Raw genomic sequence first — 20,130 nt, 5'->3', positions numbered from 1 at the left:
GGCCCTTCTGAGTGCTGCTCAGACGCAGTGGGAGCCTTGGTCCCTTCATCTGCAAAATGGGAACGGTCACACGTTCCTCCTTCCCTTCCTGCTCACCCTCTGCCAGGATAAGAGGAAAAGCCTCTATCCCTGTTCCCAGTTACTGGGCAGGGACTGTGGACTTCATGCTCATTTTACCTTCCAACAGGTGAGAATTGGTGTCCTTTTACAGTTGGGGAAACCAAGAGTAACTCCTCCAGGTAGGGTGACCGTCCTGGTTTGCCTTAGATGCAGGGGTTTCCTGGGACACAGCTCTTTTACTGGGAAAACTAGGAGTCACCCTGCCTCCAGGACACACACCCCACAAGGTACAGTGTCTGAGTCCAAAGTCTGGCAGTCCAGCTCCCGACTGTATTTCCCTCTACCAGTATTTGCTAAATGAATGAGCGCATACCTCCTGCAACGGTCCCTCAGCCTTTGCCGGGCACCTTGCCTCAGGTATCAGGACAGTTTGGACTCTGCCAGAAGTGTCCTGTGGGAAGTGAGTATGGTCTCTGGGTTCAGCTGCCGGATTCCTAGGATCCCTCTCAGGGCCTCTGTGGTTCACCTTGACCTGAGGGTCTGCCCATCAGGCTCTTACCCTTGTTTCTACAGGGGTGAGGAGCCACTTGCTAATAATACCAGCTGTGTTTTGCTTGCCCCAGCTCAGTTTCCTCACCTATAAAATCGGGGAGATAAAATCTGCCTGCGGGTTGCTGCAGGGATTCAGGGAAATGAGGGTAAAGCTCCTGGCGCACAGGAAGCCTCCGTACATCGGCGTTTCGGCTGCTTCTTCATGTGGTTAATTACAGCCCAGGACTCCCCCGGCGAGCCCTTCCTGGGTCAGAGAAATGTCTTAAATGCCCTCTGTGCATCCGAGCCCGAAGAACTGGGTGCCATCTTTCAGCTGAAGGTCTGAGTTTCAGAGAGTCTGCGACCTGCCAAAGGTCACAGCTGCAGGGGGCAGGGCCAGCATTCGCCGGGCACTGTACCCTTGCAGAACTTAGCTCAAGTGACCGCAGCCGGGAGTGGCCTGGGGAGACTCAGGCAGACGTTAGGGAGGGATTGTGGAGGCCTTCACAGGGAGCCAGGCCCCCTCCTCTCCCTCCCAGACAAGCTGGTCCCCTCCTCGCCCAAGGGAGCAGGTCAGGGTGTACGGGACAAGCCCTTTGCTCAGGCCAGGCCGCTCCCCGCCCCCAGTCAGCCGGCTGCCCGCGCCCTCTGCCAGCTACTGTTCTCTGTCGGCCAGCCAAGCCGTGAAGCAGTCCAGGACATTGTGTCCAGAGAGAGGGCCAAGCAGGCCCCCCTACCGGTGGCCGATGACCTCCCGCCCTGCCCCTCCGGGCCTCAGGCCAGCCTGGCCTGTCCCGCTCTGTGCCCATGTGAGCTGGGCCCGACCCTGTAGCCACCCTGTACGGCTAAGGAAGCTGAGCTGCAGAGGGAGGCCCGATTCCATTCTGGCAAAGCCACGGGAGCCCGCTGAGGCTGCCCCGCTTGGAGCAGGAAGGGGCTGACGGGCAGCAGCAACTGGGTGGGGGGAGGGCAGTCCCCGAGGGGCAGGCCGCATTTATTTATAAATAAATAAATAAAATCTTTAAAAAAAAAATTTATTTGACAGAGAGAGGGAGATCACAAGTAGGCAGAGAGGCAGAGAGAGAGAGAGGAGGAAGCAGGCTCCACCCTGAGCAGAGAGCCGGATGTGGGGCTCGATCCCAGGACCCTGAGGTCATGACCTGAGCCGAAGGCAGAGGCTTAACCCACTGAGCCACCCAGGTGCCCCATGGGTATTGTTGATCTTGCCCTAGAGACTCGGAGCCTGGTGAGGGCAGGGACTTTGTTGTCCCCGCTGCCTCTCCAGGGCCAAGAGCACAGGGTTTGGAAATAGTAGGTCAACCTATATTTGTGGAATGGACAATCAAGTACTGGCTGTGCCCTTTAGTCACCAGAATAAAAAAGAATATATCCATTATCCCCCAAAGTTTCCCTGTTCCCACTTTTAATTCCTTTCTCCGGTCTCTTGCCCTCCTCCTCTCCTGTCCCAGGCAACTACTAATCTGCTTTCTGTTACTACATGCATTTTCTAGAATTTTCTATAAATGGATTCAAATAATATGTTGGTTTCGTTTGTTTGTTTTGGTCTGACTTCACTCATTTTAATATTTTGAGATTCATTCATATTGTGTGTATCAGAAGCTCATTTCTTTTTGTTGTCGTGGAGTGTTCCACGGCGCGATGTCCTATGTTTGTTTGACCCTAACCCCTTGAAGGACATGTGGGTTGTTTCCCGTATGGGACTAATGCGTAAAGCTGCTGTGAGCATTCGTGTGCGTCTTTGTATGGACATTCATGTTTCTTACAGGCAAATAATTAGGAATAGAATGGCTAGATCCCATTGTGTGTTAAACTTCTAAAGAATCTTCCGAATTATTCTGAATTATTCTACAAAGTCTTTGTAACATTTTGCATTTCCACCAGCAGTGCATGAAAGTAACTAATTCCTCCACATCTTCGTTAACACTTGGTATTGTCAGTCTTTTAAATTTTAGCTGCTTTAATAGGTGTGTTTATTGTGGTGTTAGTTTGCATTTTTCTAATGACTGATGAACAATTTTTCATGTGCCTATTTACCATTCATATAACCTTTTAAAAGATTTTACTTATTTATTTAGAAAAAGAGAGACTGCGGGAGGGGCAGGGGGGAGAGGGAGAGATCTTTTCTATTTTTTTTTTTTAAGATTTTTTTATTTTAGGAACACCGGGGTGGCACAGTTGGTTAAGCGTCTGCCTTAGGTTTGTGTCATGATCCCAGGGTCCTGGGATCAAGTCCCACATCAGTCTCCTTGCTCAGCGGGGAGCCTGCTTCTCCCTCTGCCTGCTGCTTCCCCTGCTTGTGCTCTGTCTCTCCCTCCCGCATTCTTTCTTGGGCAAATTAAAAAAAAAAAAAAAAAAGATTTCTTTTTTTTCTTTAATTTTATCTGAGAGAGAGAAAGAGCCGGGGGAGAGGCAGAGGAACAGGGAGAGAATCTCAAGCAGACTCCACAGTGAGCGCGGAGCCCAACAAGGGGCTGGATCTTTTGACCCTGAGAACATGACCTGACTGAAACCAAGAGTTCTTGCTCAACCAGCTGAGCCACCCACGCCCCCCCCCTAGGGAGAGAGAGAGATCTTAAGAAGACTCCAAGCTGAGCATGGAGCCTGACATGGGGCTCGATACCACTATCTGAGATCATGGCCTGAGCTGAAATCAAGACTTGGACGCCCAACTGACTGAACCCCCCATTAATGTATCTTTTCTGTGAAGTATCTTTTCAGAGCTTTTGCCCAGTTTTGTATTGTGGTGTTATAATTGAGAGGTGTTTAGTTTTGTTTTTTATTTTCTTTTTCTTTTTTCTTTTTTAAAAGATTTTATTTATTTGAGAGAGAGAGGAAGAGACACATCGAGAGAGGGAACACAAGCAGGGGGAGTGGGAGAGGGAGAAGCAGGCTTCTCGCTGGGCAGGAAGCCGGATGTGGAGCTTGATCCCAGGATCCTGGGACCATGACCTGAGCCCAAGGACTGAGCCGCCCAGGCACCCCTTGTTTTTTATTTTTTTTTTAAGTGATTTTTTAAAAAAGATTTTATTTATTTGTTTGTTAGAGAGAGAGTGTGCACAAGCGGGGAAGTGGCAGGCAGAGGGAAAAGCAGGCTTCCCACTAAGCAAGGAGCCCAATGCAGGATTTGATCCCAGCACTCTGGGATCCTGACCTGAGCCTGAGAGAGACACTTAACCAACTGAGCCACTCAGGCATTCCTGATTTGTTTTTGTTTTGTTTTGACCTATAAAATTATATTAGTTTCAGGTATATAACATGATTTGATATTTGTATATATTGCAAAATGATGTAATTGAGTTTTGAAAGTTCTTTATAGATTCTGTATAAAACACCTTTATCAGGGGCGCCTGGGTGGCTCAGTGGGTTAAACCTCTGCCTTCGGCTCAGGTCCTGGGATCGAGCACCGCATCAGGCTCTCTGCTCAGCGGGGAGCCTGCTTCCTCCTCTCTTTCTGCCTGCCTCTCTGCCTACTTGTGATCTCTCTCTCTGTGTCAAATAAATAAATAAAACCTTTAAAAAAATAAAAATAAATAAAACACTTTTATCAGATACATATAACTTGCAAATATTTTCTTCCAGTCTGTGGCTTGTCTTTTTATTCTCTTAACCAGTGTCTAAGGGAGATTTCTTTTTTATTTTGATAAAGTTCAGTGTACCAGTTTTTTCTTTTATGGATCATTTTTCAGGAGTCAGAGCTAAGACCTCTCTGCCTAACTCAAGATCACAAAGATTTTCTCTTCTGTTTTCTTTGAGGCGGTTTTAGTTTTAGTTGCATATTTCTGCCTTTGGGATATCTCCGTGGCTTCTCGAAGGGGATCCTCTGCACTTGCTTTGTCCTTGGCTCTCACTTCTCCTCTTCTGAGCCTTGTTCATCTCCTTACCTCCCCAGCCTGGAGCCCCCCAGTGCTCACTCTGGGTGTCATCTTACCAGTCCACACCGGAGCACTTGGCCCACGTCCTGTGCCATAACTTCTCACTCACCAGCTTCTGCCAACCCTCTGAAGGGCCTTGCCGGGCTGGGCGGGAGCCTCCTCTGGGCACTTGGGTCTCCCTGGACTTCCTTCTGGCATGAACCTGATCAAGGGGTTGAAGTCATAATGACCCAGGTCTGTCTGCCATCACCAGACGTATCCCCCCACCTCCTCCGGCAAGCCCATGCTGGGCCTCTCATCTGTGTCCAGCTCAGAGCCTGGCATGAAGGTTGGGTTCCGGGAAGGTTTGTTGATTGTGTGAGAGAACAGTGTCTCACTCTCTCTGCTAGATACAGATGGGGCAACCTGGGGGCGAGAGACTTAAATTTCATATATTTTTTAAAAGATTTTATTTATTTATTTGACATAGAGATCACAAGGAGGCAGAGAGGCAGGCAGAGAGGGGGAAGCAGGCCCCCTGCTGAGCAGAGAGCCAGATGTGGGGCTCGATCCCAGGACCCTGAGATCACAACCTGAGCTGAAGGCAGAGGCTTAACCCACTGAGCCACCCAGGCGCCCCAAATCTCATATTTAAGATAACATCCCGACTCCCCATCTGGGCTCCAGGGCCCGTGGGGTGGCCCTGAGGACCTCTTGACCTGATCTTGAGCTATTTGGCCTTGTTTACTGCTGGCCTTTTTGTTCCCTAAAGGAAATGCCTGTTTCTGCCTTGCGCTGGGAAGGGGCTGACCCCTCTGCTAATTCTCTTGTAATTCAGATCTTAGGTTGAGAGCTCCCTGCTGGGGAAGGCCCCTTCTTCCCCTGACCAATCTAAAGGTCACTAGCTACCATCGTTGGCTGGGATTGTCTTCATGGCCTGTCCTCAAAGTCTGACATTTTCTCATTTATTTGTGGTTAATAGAACATGGTCTTTGGGGGAGCAGGGATATTTCCCCTGCTGTTCACCCTTATTTCCCTCATTCTGGGAACAGTGTCCAGCATGTCTGTGGGCTCCATGTTGTGTGGTGAATAGTGAATGTTGAGTAGAGCCCATCAGGGCAGAGGTAGCCAGAGGACCTGGCTGTCTGAGTGGTGGGCCCGGGCCTCTTCTCCATGGCCTTTCTCCTTGTTCAACATGCCACATCCCAGCAGTATTCTGATCGGGTCCTTGTGCCTTGCACAGGGGTTGGGGGGGTCTCAGCCGGTAGCCGTGTGGTCCTGGCCAGGACCTAGCCCATTACTCTTCCCTCTCCTCCCTGGGAAAGGTGCTACAGCACAGGGTTCTCGTCACATCTTGGGAGCAACTGCTAGAGGAAGAGGCGTTGGCCCAGGGGGTGGTTTAGCTGGCCAGGGCCCCAACCTGCTATCCCTTGTTGTACAAGTGGGACAGATGTCAAGAGGGAAGAGAGGTGTTCAAGGTTACACAGGACCAGGAGCCCACTTCTCCTGCTGGCAGGGACATGCCCCAAATTAAAAACCGGGGGATCAGTAGGTTCCTATAGCCCAGGGGCTTGGAGACTTCCTGGCTGGTTCCAGCCTGTCCTTTGGCCCTGCCCACGAAGGACTTGGCCAAACTGGCCAGGCCCAAGGGGAGGAGGAGGGAGGGTGAGAGTGTGCCCCTCCGCCCCTGACTCACTCAGAGGACCAGCCAGTGGCATCCCCTTGACCTGCGGGCAGGCCCCGAGTCAGGCAGGCTGTGACCCACCAAGCAGGGTTCTCCTGCTGCCATGACTCACACCAACCCGCCCATCTGCTCTCCAGAGGGAAACTCCCAGGAGGTTTCGGGACACAGGTCAAGGACCGGTTCCATCCCAAGGCCCAAGGCTGGGCCCCTGCAGGGGACAAGAGGCAATGAGCATACTTTGTGGCACTGGGTGGGGGGCAGTGCTGGGGGACAAGCTGCTTCCCACCTTGGCAGAGGGCGGAGCGGTGGCCAGCCTAGTCCCTGCTCTGAGGATGGAGTTTCCTTTTGAGGCCCAGACTGGGCCTGCTGCGGCGGGGTTGGGTTTCGGCGTGTTTGCTGATGCGAGGAGGCCTCTGGGAGCCGGCTGGCGGGTGGTGTCTGAGGACAGACAGGAACCGCCCCAGTGAAGGTGACACTTGTTCACTCTGGGCCGGCCACTGTGCGCAGCATTTTCCACTCCTTATTTCATTTGATTTTCACGAGTAGTACAATTATTATCCCCGTTTTAGAAGGGAGGGAACAGAGGATCCGGAGTAGGTGAAGTGGTTTGCTTGAGGTGGGATTGGAGCCCGCGTCTTCTCAGGGTGTAGAGGAGTCTCTCCCCTGATGGCTCCCCTTGGGGGGGGTGCCTGGCTAACCTGCGCTCTAACTACTGATCCCCGGGTCCTCAGGCCCCCCGTGCACGCCTGTCCTGTAACGGCCATCTCACCTGTGCTCCCAGGGCAGACTGGGGGTGTTCATGGAGGATTTGTCAAGTGAGTAAATGAGACTTTTTCCTGAGGAGCTGAGTCTACTAGAATGCTCTTTCTTCCTCTGGTAGGGCAGGGGCCTCTCAGGGCAGAGGTCTCCAGAACGTGCACAGGGAGTGGGAATGGGTCCCCATGGGCACCTGTTGTGACAGGACCTGTGCTGGGTACTTTGTTTCTGTTAGCATAAGTGTGAGCCGGGCCCTGGGTCCCACAGGTAGGCTGGCAGCCTGTCCACAGGGTCACAGGGACAGGCTACGTTTCTCCCTCGCAGGACAGGGGAAGGGGAGAACCCTGGGAGTGGCCTTACATGCATCAAAGTCTTGGGCATCCTGGACAGGGGACTCCCTCTGCTTGATGTGTTCCATGGAGAAGTGGCTTACGGGGGCCAAGCTTCAAGAGCTCCTGGGACCCTGTGCAGAGGTTAGAGGCCTGGCCTGAGAGCTTCTAGGCCTCGTTCACCCTCCTGGATGGGGAGGGATCAGTGTTGGCCTGTTTGGGAAATGAGGGCCATTGATGGCCCAGAAGAGCCACCAGGCCCCTGTGCCATGCTGGGGGTGGCAAGGCAGCCCTCCCACCCCCTCCGGGGCAGCGGCACTCTTCTCCAGCAGCTGCCACCGCTCTGTATGTGAGAATGTCCCGTCCAAAAGCTCAGCTTCCCGTTAGTCTTGTGCATCCAGACTTGGAGCCCCGTTCTGTTGTAGGCTGGAGGTAACACCTCTGTCACCAGGTTGCCATGGGGGGTAAGGAGATTCCTTGAATCCCTGGCCGCCCTCTTCAACCTGGGGGCCCGCAGGGCTGACGTGTGAACCACGGCCAGGGATAAGGTACGCCTGAGTAGTTTCCCCAGTGATGGGCCCTGCGAGAGGGAGGCGGCTGAGCTCTTCCCCAGCCCCACGCAGGCCCTCCTGCCCCTATGGCAACTCTGCAATTGCCCGGCCTAGAGAAGGGCCAAGAATCCAAGCCCGGGGTTTGGGGACAGACCCTGATTTGGGTGGGCTCTTCTCGTCCTTACCCACTTCCAAGGGGGTAGCAGTCTGGGGGAGGTAAAACCCTAGATGTAGAGCAGGTGGGAGGCTGGTCCTTCCCTCGACCTCCCAAGAACAGGCCATTCCTAAAAAAGCTGGGAAGTAATCGCAAGGTTTGGCTCCGGCAATGGCTCCCCAGCCTATCAGCAGAGGGAGCTTGGGCAGTTCCCAACCTCGGGGAACCGGTTTCCGGGGTGGAAAAGAACCCCTCCAAATGGGGACTCTGTGTCCTGGGATGACGCGATAGGGGGTAAAAGGGGCCCAGGGCACCGAGGCACCCCGAGGCAGGAGGTGTGGAAGACCAACGTCTCTTGAAGCTGACAGGGGCCCCAAGTCAAAGCAGCCGGGAGCAGGCAGCAGGCTGTTATAGATCATGCTTTTAATACAAACTTAAAAAAATCTGGAACAATATAAACTGTACAGATTTGATCAATCTTTTTGTTTTGTTTTTAAACTAAATCTCTAAACACACCAATGTCCCATTCCAAAATATTGCACAACATTCTGAATACAAAACGCCTGATTGTATTCCTCCTTCACTAAAGAAAACAAGTTCATTACCCTGCTCCCCCAAGCTCCTCTCCACATTGCCTCAATGCCCTCCTTCCCATCCCTAGGGGTCAAACTAGAGAATCTATAGCTCACTGCATTGAGAAAAATACATCATTCCGGACTAAAACTTTACATTCTTTACAAAACGGTCCACCTTTTGATTTGTTCCTGGGAAAGAGGGGCAGACAGAGAGGATAGGGAAAGGGGAGATAGGTTTAATTCTCCTCTTTTTTTATTTTAAAGTTTGTTTTTCCTGAAAAAATATCTGTTTCTCTCCTCTTTTTAAGAAAAAATCTTGAAAAGAAAAAAATTACTTTTTTTACGTTAGAAATATACATATATTATATATACCTCTTACATTTTACAAATGTAGCAAATTATTCAATACAAATGGACACCAAAAAATGTAAAAAATAAAAAAAAAAAGTTTTCCTACGAAACCAGGTAAATTAGTGCAGGTTTTTGTTTTTGTTTCCTTAAAAAAAATAAAATTGAAGCAAAAATGCCTAGATTTGAGACGAGACAGACTGAACTGGGCCCAAGAGTCCAGCATGGGAGTCATGCTCCTGAACATACATTTTTCTTCGTATTTCAAAAGACACTAAGGGGTTGGTCTCCCCTCTCCCTAGATGTGGTGAGAAACAAGCCAACCGGGGGTGGTGGGTACCTGTGTATGTGAGTGTAAGGGAAAGGGGGCCGGAAGAGGGCATAAATAAGGCAGCATCCAACCTTTCCCAGAGAGCAGCCATCTGCCTGGGCCTGTCACCTGTGTGGGAGCTGAGGGCTAGGGAGAGGGAAGCCCAGACTGGGCTGGCCCCTGAGAAATCTAGGGGACAGAGGATACTGGGCTGAGGAGCCAGGGCGTTGCCCCTCTGGGGGAGGTAGAGCTGGTGCCCATTGCAGGGGGAGGAGACTGGCAGTGTCTGTCTGGGCCGGACCCACTGCCACGGCGGTCGCCCCACTTGGGGACATTGAGGAGGGTGGGGTGGGGTGCCGAGGGCTTTGGTACTTTTTGGTGATGGAGGGCCCTGATGCCATGTGGCCCACCAGCCAAAGCATCACGGCATGCGTGGAAGCTGGCTCACTGGGGTCAGGTGGGAGAAACTTCTCTCCTGGCAGACATGGGAGCCGCTGCGCTCCCGTAATCCACGCATACCACCTGCGATGGCCAAACCACCTGCCCAAGCCGGCCTGCCCGAGAGAGACCCCTCCTCACAGCATCGAGGCCCAGTGGGGTCGGGTCGGGCAGTGAGGGGATGGCAAGAGGTACCAAGAAGTTCTCACGCGGCAGGGGCAGAAACATACTAAAATAACATCTACAAACAAAGGACTAAGAAGTCTCAGTTCAAGGCTCAGGACTGCCCACTCTAGGCATTGACCCCAAACTCCCACCCCCAGGGTGCTCAGGTGAGCAGCTCCCACCCTGGGTAAAGGTCACGAAACAGGAGGGTCTGAGTCCGGGGACTTGTCTTCAGCATCAGGGGCTGGTAGGCTGGTATTCCCTCAGCCCATCACAGCCATCTCCCCCCTTTTTTGGTCAAAAATAAAAGTGCAGATCCCTCCGCAGTCTGGAAACCAGTTCCTTCTGCAGTATTTTCCCCTGGGAGTGTCTCAGGCTCAGCCAACACGTGACCCACCCTACAAAAGGACTGACAACCCACCCGGCCCGTTCCCCAACCTCCTACGTAAATAAGCACTTCCCACAACCTGGAATCATGTTGGGGGCGGGGGGGGGGGGTTCACATGGCTTGGAATCCTTTAAAACAGGACAGCAAACCACGCACATGCATGCACACACACCCGCCCCACCTCCTTCCCCACAACCTCAGGCCCAGGGAAGAAGGGGCTGCAAGAGAGGCCACAAGTGTCAACGGCTGGGTCTCCAGGGCCACAGTGGGGGTCTGAGCGGGGGGCGGGGGGGGGAGAGGGAGGTGGTGGTGGTGGTGTGGGGCCACAGGACAGAGATGAAAGCAATTCCACTAGACAGAGTGCTAACCTCCCCAGAGCCACAGACATCAGCTCTAGCGGGAGGGTGTCCAGTAGACAGCCAGCAGCTCCCCGTGGCTCAGGCCTGAGAGGGAGCGGGGACTGGGGTCAGACCTATTTGGGTGGCAGAGCCCAGAAGGCCTGCTGAGGTTGGATGGCTTTGAGTGAAAGCAGAGCTGGGGGACAGAGGCAGTGACACAGGGCAACCTCTCCCTGCTGTGGGCAGGGTCAGGACCCAGCTGTGGCTCTTCCTTCCCTGTGAGCTTGGACACACCAATCCTAAACCAGGCGTGTGAAGGAGAGGGAGGGAGGGAGCAGGGAGCAGCAATTCACATCTGGACCATTCTTAGCACAGGAAGCCGCTAATTAAAGATGTTATATAGAAAACTACACGTAAAAAAAAAAAAAAAAAAGAAAAAGAAAAAAAAAAAGAAAAAATATAAAACCCAAACCAACCAAATAAATCAGAGGCAGGCAGGGAAACAGCAGGGGGTTGCTTCAGGAGCCCCCTCCCACTCCATGCCTGGGCTGGATCTTTTTTTTTCTAGAAGCCAGAGTGAGAAGACTGGAAATCTTTTTGTGTATTTTTCTTTTCCTCTTTTTTTGGCCTTTCTTTTCCTTTCTCTTTTCTGTGGTCGCGGGTGGTCAGTTGGCCAGCACGACGGGCTGGAAGGGCTGGCTGGGATACTGCATGGTGTTCAGGTTGTAGCTGAGGCCTTCCACGAAGGGTGTCTTCTCCAGGAAGAGGCTGTTGGCACCGCCCCCAAACACCTGGGCCACGTCTAAGCTGCTGCTGTTGCATGAGCCGGCCCCGCTGGCCCCACTGTCGGCCCCATCGAAGAAGAGGCTAGGGGAGGCCCCGCCATTGTACACGAACTCCTTGGCATTGGGGGAGAGCTGGGACTGAGGGGCCGGGGTGGCCGCCATGAAGTTCAGCGAGTGCAGGGACAGAGACAGGCTCTTGTGCTTCAGCAGGCTGCTGGTGGGGGAGCGGGCCAGGCGGGGCTGCGGCTGGGGAGGCTGGGGGCCACTGGCCCCGCCGCCCGTCACCCCACCACCACTCGCGGCACCTCCCCCCTTCTTCATCTTGGTGGAGCCAAACTTGGTGGCCGCGAAGGAGGCGGTGGTGAAGGTGATGGGCTGGGCAGAGCGGGGGATGAAGGTGGGGCTGGGCGACTGGCCGAACGACGGCGACGGGGAGTTGGACAAGGAGCTGTCCTGGCTGCCGATGGGCACGAAGACCTGTGCATCGGGGTTGAAACTGCTCTTGAACTCCTTGTCCAGCTCTGGGGCGACACAGCCCTCGCTGTCATCCAGGTACAGCACTTTCACTGCCCCCTTCTCGCCGATCTGGTAGGACACTTCGAACGGGTCAATCCAGACGCTCAGCTCCTCAGGCACGTTGGCCCGCACATCCTCCACGGCCAGGCCACTCCGCCGGGCCGCCAGCTCCACCACGGGGTCCACGAGCTCCCCGATGTGAACACAGCGGAAGCCAGAGCCCTTCAGGGGCTTGTCGGGGTACCAGTGGCCTTCGTATTTCTTTTTCAGGAGCCGCTCCAGCTCCTCCCCGAACAGGTCTGCCCGGCGCCGGGGCAGTTTGTTGTACAAGTAGGAGATGATAAAGTTCAGAGCCACTTTGATCTCCAGCTGCATGGTCCCCTCCGAGGTGGCAGATCAGCTTCGGGCACGTGTATGCAAGCCCAGGGCAGTGGCAGGTGATGGAAGGTAGGCAGCCTTGGGCTCCAGACAGCTCTGTGAACCAAGAACAAAGGGCATTATGAGTAGATGTGCAGAAAGCCCAGTGGGGCCGGGAGTGGGGCAGGGAGATCATGGCAAAGGATAGCAAAGCACCAACTTTAGATCATGCAGACTCAGGGCCCCTTTTCTGCTCCACTAGTGACTGGCTTGCTTGTGTGGCTGGGGGCATGCCACTTTCTTCTGAGCCTTAATTTCATCAGTGACATAAGGCTACCATGAAGAGTAAGTTAGCTCAAGGATGTAAACTGGCCCGCACTAAACCTGCTACGTAGAAGACACTTGATAAGATGAGCTATGGTTTTGCAAGGAATTCTAAAGAAACAGGTGTGCTGTGGTTTCCACTGTTTTGAGAATCCAAGTCACTATACAACTGCTATAAAAAAAAACAAAAAAACAAAACAAAACCCAAAGCAAAAACAAAAAAAAACACACACAAAAAACAAGACCCTAATTCAGCTGGAGAAGGGGAAGCTCTTGCTAACTAATCTCCATAATGTCTTGGTGAAGTCGTGATCCCGAATGGTCACAGGCCAAGATATAAGTTCAAAGTCCTTAGTTTTTCTCCTTAAATGGAAAGGGCTATGGATCACTGAACAGGAAGCAGCACTGCCAACCTTTCACTGGGGGCTCGGGCTCCAGTCACATCCAGTCTGTCATCCTGGGCCCCGTCGCTCTCCATGCTCTCTGGCTCACTCTGGGTTTGCAGAACTGATGTAAGAACACAGTGTAACCAGAGGGTGCATTTCCCTCCAGGCAGCCTTCAAGAACGGAGAACACGATCTCTAAGAAGTCAAGACCTGTTACAACCAGAGGTGTGGGCCAAAAGGGACCGCTGACCAGGAGCTGTCTCAGGGAAACAGAGGAAATGGAACGGAGGCAAGGACCCCGTAGGTCGAAAAGTCCTTAAGCGCAGCACTGGTGTGGCCTGAGGGACTCTCTGGCTTTTGGCTAGGGGGTAAGTGATGAGGGTGGCAAAGAGAAGAAATTTTCCACCACTCTGCAGCCTCCAGCTGGGGACTCATCACCACTCAGTCTCCTGGGGACCATCTGACCACCTGTCCTTGGCACCAGATCAGACTTCTCAAGTGTCTGGAGATCCCCGGAGAGGAGACAGCCCAAGATAAACACTCAGATTGTTATTTTGGGATTCTCTCACAGCCGGCTCCCACAGAGGTCAAAAAGGTTTACTCCTGAGGTCTGGGCCAGCCTCATGTCTCAGGAAGATGATCTGTAAAGTCCTGAGAGCCAGTGATCACTTTCTCCAAAAGGGCAGCTCCAGGGTCATGCGGTAGGAAGACTGAGAAGGACCCTCTTCAAGGGTCATCGGGGCCGGAATTTGCTCTCAGCCAGGCCTCCGGGTGGGAATGTGCTGCTGAGCTCAGCGAAGAGACAAGACTAATCCATGATCCATCAAGGGCCTCTTCTGTCCTGTGACAGATTTGGAGCTGGATTTTGATTAAAATCCCTTCTGGGTCCTGCAGAGAGTATTCAGGGGCTAATTTGAGGCTTGGGGGTCTTGAGTACCTTTTTTGAGTACCTGGCTCAGCTCACTTCCTTATAATTCTCTGGACTAGGGCCATGGCTCCTAGGGGTACTGTTAGGACTGGATCCCTGGGCAAAGCTCTCTTGGGTGAATATCAGAGAAGAATGGCACATCATAGGACCCTAGCTAAGTCTAACCCCACCCTCATTTCAGGTCTGAGCAGAGGGTCACATGGGGATTCAACAGAGAGGCCATGAGCACAGATCAATTCCAGAAGGTTTAAAGAGAGAAAAAAAAAATGGTAAAGATAGGGGGCTTTCTGTTTATAAGGATTGGGTTCATCGCCAGATGCAAGGCTGGCCACCAGGGCTACAGGCGTCCCCGAAGAGGAAGTCTACAAGGGCCACAGCAGCCCTCCGGAGGTGTCCAATATGGAGGAGATTAAAAAGTTGTGAAGAAAGTTGGCACTGGTTCCCCAAGGATGGGCCTGGAGTTAAAGACAATGTTTTCAAAAAGTAAAACGGACTTAAATATGACATGACACTTCCCCAAAGCACCACATGGCCTCTTGGTATACCACTCACACTAAGGGGCTCCTACACCTTTCTAGGCCTCCTCAACCTTTGCTGCGTACATGCCTTACCAGTCAACCTCCCCTGAAGTGTTCAGCCTCAAATGGAAGCATTTTTATTTATCTATTTTTTTAAAATTAGATTTTCCTTAGTTAACATATAATGCAGTATTGGTTTCTGGAGTAGAATTCGGTGGCTCATCACTTACATACAATACCCAGTGCTCACCACCACAAGGGCCCTCCTTCCTCCTCATCGCCCATCTAGCCCATCCCCCCCCCACCTCCCTCCGTCAACCCTCAGTTTGTTCTCTTATCATTAAGTCTTTTAAGGCTTGTTTCCCTCTCTCCTTTTTTTTTTTTCCTTTTCAAAATGGGAGCATTTTAAAATGCAGGCCAAAGTCATTGGGAAATAAGCCTCCCACCCCAAAATACAATAGAACCACTGTCATCAGCCCTGCCTAGCTAACCATTTTCTGCAGCATAAGCAACCAAGGCTGCACACCAATTTCTACCTCAGTGATGCTGCCACACAAATAAGGAAGCATATAATGCCATCTTTGCCTCTTTAATTGGAGAACAGGCCCGGCCAGATGGCTGTGGGGTGGAACCTTTCAAAAATGCTGGACAACCAGAATGAGATTTTCTGCTCTATCAGCTCAGGCTCTAATTTTGACTTCAAGAAGCTTATGGAACAGAGGATTAAAGGACTGGTGCTGTCTTGTCTTTAACTAAAGATAGGAGTGACCACTCGGATGAGTTTGTTCATCTTTTTTTTTTTTTAAGGCAGTGGACAAATTCTATACTCATATATAAAATATTCATAGAATGTGGTAAGATTAGAAAGCTTAGTAGTAACTACTCTTCAGTACAAGTAAGAAGTGGATTCAAGTTAAGAGGGAAGAGAGGACTCTAAGATCTTCTCCAACCCTGGCTCAGGTGCCAAAGGCCAGAAAGGTGGCAAAAAGTAAAAACAAGAACAAGAGGAACCAAACAACCCCCGCCCCCAAAACACATCAAAGACAGGAAAGTGTTTAACAGCAGCAACATCTACCTTTTGTTAATGTATCAAAAAGTTGCGAATGTGAGAGTCAGTTCTGTCCAATTTCATTAGAATCTAATCCTCCTTCACTTTTTATTCCCAACAGCAAAATTAATGTGGGATTCAGATTTGTGCTGACTTGTGTTTTAAAGAGTGCTTAAGAGAAGGACAAAAATGGGGTAAGAAAGGTGGTTGCTGCAGTCAATGACACGGTAATGGAGTTTCCAGAAAGAGCTTATGACAAAAATGCGAAGGAAGGTTTTTAAGAAGAAAATCAGTGTTTTAAAGGGGGAAAAGGAGGGATAATGGTGAGGGAACTCCTCAGGTCCCAAACCATGTATACCTATAAAAATATCCAGGCACCTCAAGTCTTAACATCCAATGATCCTACAACCAAGCACTATCAGAATCAAATGAGTCTGGCAAGAGGAGTCGGGGTGAAGGGGTCTTTAATTTTGCTAAGGCCACCGGATCCCAGGGAGTGAGAACCAGGTGGGAGCACCTGGCCCCACCCCGCCAGTGTCAGAGGCAGAGACCCAGACCAGCGGGTACGCTTGATGGCCTTCCAGGACTTGTGCGGACGAAGCGCAACACCCCGCAAGTCTCGACCACGTCCCTCAAACATGGACCAGGCAAGCCCAACTCTTCTGACTAAGAAGGCCCTTTCTGGGGCACTCGATTCCTGTGAAGCCAGGAAGACTTCACTGAACTCCAACGTAGGCCGGCAGTGAAGGTACACTCTGCACTCTGGGAACTGTAGTCTTCCGACACCTCACGCTCAAATAGAAGCAAGTGACCTACTTTCTCTCCACACTACACTTCCCTGCGCGCTTTGCGAAGGTTCAGCCAGCGTATTACGCATGCCTGGTAAGGGGAGCTGGCCGAGGTCCGAAGGACCGAGGAAAAGTTTCCGACGCACATGCGCGCTGTGGTGGACGCCCCCCCCCCCGCCCACCGCCTAATACATTTTATATAAATTTACCCATAAGGCCTACTCCCCGTATTGTACCACCCCACCGTATTCACGTCTTGGTCTCAAGAAAGGCAGAACTGCCCCCCCCCTTTCACAGCCTCCCTTGACTGTTCAATTAAGGATCTCCATCTAATGAGTTTTTTTCCGGGTGAACACGGTGGGCTGGGACAGATAAAGGTCACACATCCCTCCACCGCCCCCCACCCCCACCCCGCCCCTGCCGCTTAATCTGTATTCCTTGGGCTGGGTGGTCTCCGGCTGGAGTTGCTGTAGGGACGGTGAATTCAAAGAGGAAAAAAGCCTTTTCACTTAATGCCCGGCGGGCTCAGCTCCAGCACCCCGACAGCCAGAAAAGGCAGGAACTAAACCCAGTTCTTCCCTCCTCTCAGCCAAAGAAATTCCCAGTTAAGCTGCGGGGAGGGGCCGGGCCAAAAATCAGAAGGCCCAGAGCCAGCAGGGCCCAAGCCTCACCCCTCTTCTAATCCAAGTCCAAGTAACTAGACCCAGCTAGGGAAATGGGAAAAGGTTCCGGCGAGGGAGGGAAAAACTGTGCATCTGACACCCGAACAACATAGTCTAATACTTGAAATTGTTTGCGAGTCTCCTCCCATTGCAAGGCCTGCTCTATGACCAGACTTACCAGATCCTCGGCAAAGCTCCCCTACACGGTGTTAAACCTCCCTAATCCTTCCTCCCACACAAGCTTCTTTCCCCCACTGCTTAAGAGGGGGATGGGGACAGGCGCCCAAGAAAGCAATAGGAGTGTTTTTCTGCTGGAAAATCAAGGATGAGGGGGGTCACTCCCAAGGTAGGGTGGATAGGACAGAGAAGAAGAGAGGTTAGACACTCAGCAAGGCACCCGAGACCCCCTCCGCTGGCCCAAGCGCCTGCTGTGTAGGGTTCTGGTTCCTCTGCGGGGTGGGAAAAGGCCAGCCAGCTGCCCCTCCTCCTTCTGCTCCCGTCCTCCCCTCCCTCTCTGGTCAAGGACACAGTCCATCCTCTGGGCAGGACGAGAACGAGCTTGGAAGTAGGGCTCTTCCTCCCAGGCATCTCCTCGGGATCAACCAGAATCCACTCACTGGTATTGCTGTAAAGGCACTTTCCTCCGCCCCCCACAGAGTTTTCCCTTAAAACACTAAAGCCAAAACGGTAAATTCTGGTTCAGCGGCCGGAGGACAGTCGCCACTGACCGGTCCAAAAGGGGATGTCTACCTTCTATCCCTCAGCTCCACAGGGCCAGAAATAAGCCCTATTAATTATCACCACCCCCCTTCCCAGCACACGGGAAAAGAAGCAAAAAACAAGGCCTGGTTCCCCTTCCTTCCTCTGATTTTTTAATGGTGATGGAAGTTATCTTTTACCGGTGGTACAAGGAAAAATCTAGCGAGTCTCTACGATACGAGGGGGGCGGAGAGGGGAGGAAATGCACCCCACCCAGGAGGGGGCCACACTCAGAACACCGAGCGGAGAGGAGCACCGGGGAAAGGGTGGGGGGTTCTATAGGGGAGATGGAAGGGGAAAGGAAAATGTTAGCCAGTCCTCGAGGTGGAGGCACGACAGCAACGTGCAGCAAAGCAAAGAGCGGGATTGGGACGGGGGTGGGAGAAGGCGTCTCAGGGGTCCCCGCCGCCCGCACACCCCCGCTCACTCACTCGGGTCTCCGCGGTGGCTGGTTGGCTTCTTCCTCCAGGGTGGTCCTGGGCGCGGGGCGGATGTCGCTCTTCCTTTCTGGGCGCTGCTGGACAGGAGGCTGATGGGTCCTTTTCTTCGTTGAGGGTTGGGGGGGGCAAGTGAGGGAGTTTGGGGCTATGACTCTCAATAATAATTCTTTCAGCTTTTTGGAGGTCAGGCTCGGCGGAGAGGGGACGGAAGGCGGGCGGGCGGGCCGGCCGGCGGCGACGGCGCGGGGATGTCGGACCGGAGGGCGGCTCGTATCGCGGGCGGTCCTGCCCTTCTGGCCCCGCGTCGCCCAAACCACTCGCTTCTCTCCGGCGAGGACCCGCACCTTCCCGCGCCCCGGCCCGAAGTGAGCAAAGTCAATGAAAAGTTTCACCCTTAGCAACCCTGCGCACGGATCCTGCTTCCCCACCCCTGCGTGATGCGTCCCTCCGCCCTGCAGGGGCGGGGCCGGGCGCCGGGCCGGGACTACTTCGCAGCCCGCCAGGCGGCTTAACCCCTATGGCAGCGCGGTCTCCTGCGCCCCCTGCCCACCTGGGGGTTCCCGGGGACCCCTCCTTCCGCCAGCCCTCCTGTGGCCGGCCTCTTCTCACTCAGATCCCAGCCCAAATGCCAACAAGGCCGCCTTTAGCCGGTCTGATGATGCCCGCCTCCCCGCCCCATCACGGCGCCGTGCCGTTTATTTTCTTCATGCCCCAAACCACTCTGAAAGCGTGCTCATCGGGTACAATGTTTCCCCAGGTAGACAGCGAGCTGCCGGAGGGCAGGTCCTGGACTGGAACCGGGTGGTTCACTTTAAATGTGTGAAATGAATGGATGTCGCGGGGAGGGAAACTCCCTCCCCCAGCTCCCTTGGGCCCTGCACCTGCCCCAGCGCGGTTCGTCCGGCGCGTCCCCCGGGGCCACCTCGGCGAGTCCCTCCGGGTCTGGGCGTATGACTGGCCGACCACCCCCATGGCTCTCGCACCGCCCCAGTTATCATCCTTGGCGGGAGCGGGAGCTAAAGGGATGGCGAGAGCTTGGAAGAGGTTTCACTCCTTTTATTAACTCAGGTTGGCTCGAGTCTTCCGAGCGCCCCCTGCCTCGGGTGGGGGTGCTAACGTCGAAGGGAGGGCGAAGGGGAAACGGGGGTCTGGGCACGCTGAGCGGGAGGAAGGGGAGGCGAGAGAGGCCGGTAGGCCGGGAAAAGAAGCCTAGCGCCACATAAACCTTCTACTTGTCACCTCTGGCTCCCGGATTACCTCGCGGCCGAAGGCCAACACCGGTTCCGCGCAGGCGCGCTCGCGCGCCCCCGGTCCGCCCCGGGCGGGGCTCAGCCGTGCTGCGCGTCCTCTCGTTTGCAACCACCGTACAGAGGACTAGGGAGAGCAGCGTTTCTTCTATATAGGAGCACCCGCCGGCGGGTTGTGGCGCCTCCCTGTGCCAGGGGCCCCGGGCTCACGCACCCGACGGTCCATGGGGTTGCAGACCAAGGCCCCCTGACCCTGAACGGGCGCGCCAGGTCCGCGCGCTCGGTCACTTTGTGACTGCGGGGCGCGGAGCTGAGGGTAGGGAGGCCTGTGCCCAGGTGAGGTCACAGGCGGACCCGACTGCCAGGTGGCGAGGAGCGGAGCCTCTAGGAGTTTGCGCGTTAAGGCCTCTGCCCAGACCCCCATTCCCCAATTCTCTCCCCAACCCCTGACCTTTATTCTCATTCCAGACGGTTCCAGCCCTTCGGCAGTCTCCGAACCCCCGTGGGGTGGCGAAATCTGAAAGTTTCCAACTACGAACAGTTTGCATGTTTGTTACTCGGTCACTTTTTCTGGCAAAGCCAGAAAAAGGTAGTGTGGGGGTTTAAAAGCGCTTTCCTTAACTGCAGCAGAAAAACGCCGGACTGGAGGGCAAACTCCAAGGGGACAGGGAGGCGCGAGGGAGCCTAAGCCCGAAACCCCCCCATCCCCCACACTGTGAGCGCTTCAACCCCTGAGGCACCTCCAGGGACTACTTGCCTCGTGCGTCAGCGGCTGGCAGAGCGTCACATATACGCCCCCCTCCGCTTTGCCCCACTCCACTCCTCCCCTTTTTCCTCCCTCTCCACCTCCCTCCCCTCCCCATCGCTCCTCGC

The 20,130-nt window shown here is 53.6% G+C and overlaps 1 protein-coding gene across 1 annotated transcript; it reads right to left on the bottom strand.

Moving 5' to 3' along the window:
* Nucleotides 1–11,063: 11,063 nt before the first annotated feature.
* Nucleotides 11,064–18,458, bottom strand: TOB2 (transducer of ERBB2, 2). Its single transcript, XM_032882894.1, has 2 exons — nucleotides 18,002–18,458; nucleotides 11,064–12,274 (listed from the first exon to the last, which is right to left on the bottom strand). Exon 2 carries the CDS (start codon nucleotides 12,173–12,175, stop codon nucleotides 11,165–11,167), a length of 1,011 nt encoding a protein of 336 aa, XP_032738785.1. The 5' UTR covers nucleotides 12,176–12,274; nucleotides 18,002–18,458; the 3' UTR covers nucleotides 11,064–11,164.
* Nucleotides 18,459–20,130: the final 1,672 nt, after the last annotated feature.

The sequence above is a fragment of the Lontra canadensis genome, unplaced genomic scaffold, assembly GCF_010015895.1.
Source record: "Lontra canadensis isolate GAN:19392208 unplaced genomic scaffold, GSC_riverotter_1.0 scaffold84, whole genome shotgun sequence".
In the NCBI taxonomy this organism is placed as follows: Eukaryota; Metazoa; Chordata; class Mammalia; order Carnivora; family Mustelidae; genus Lontra; species Lontra canadensis.
The sequence above is the reverse complement of the archived record's forward strand: the minus strand, read 5'-3'. Positions and strand labels throughout refer to the sequence as shown.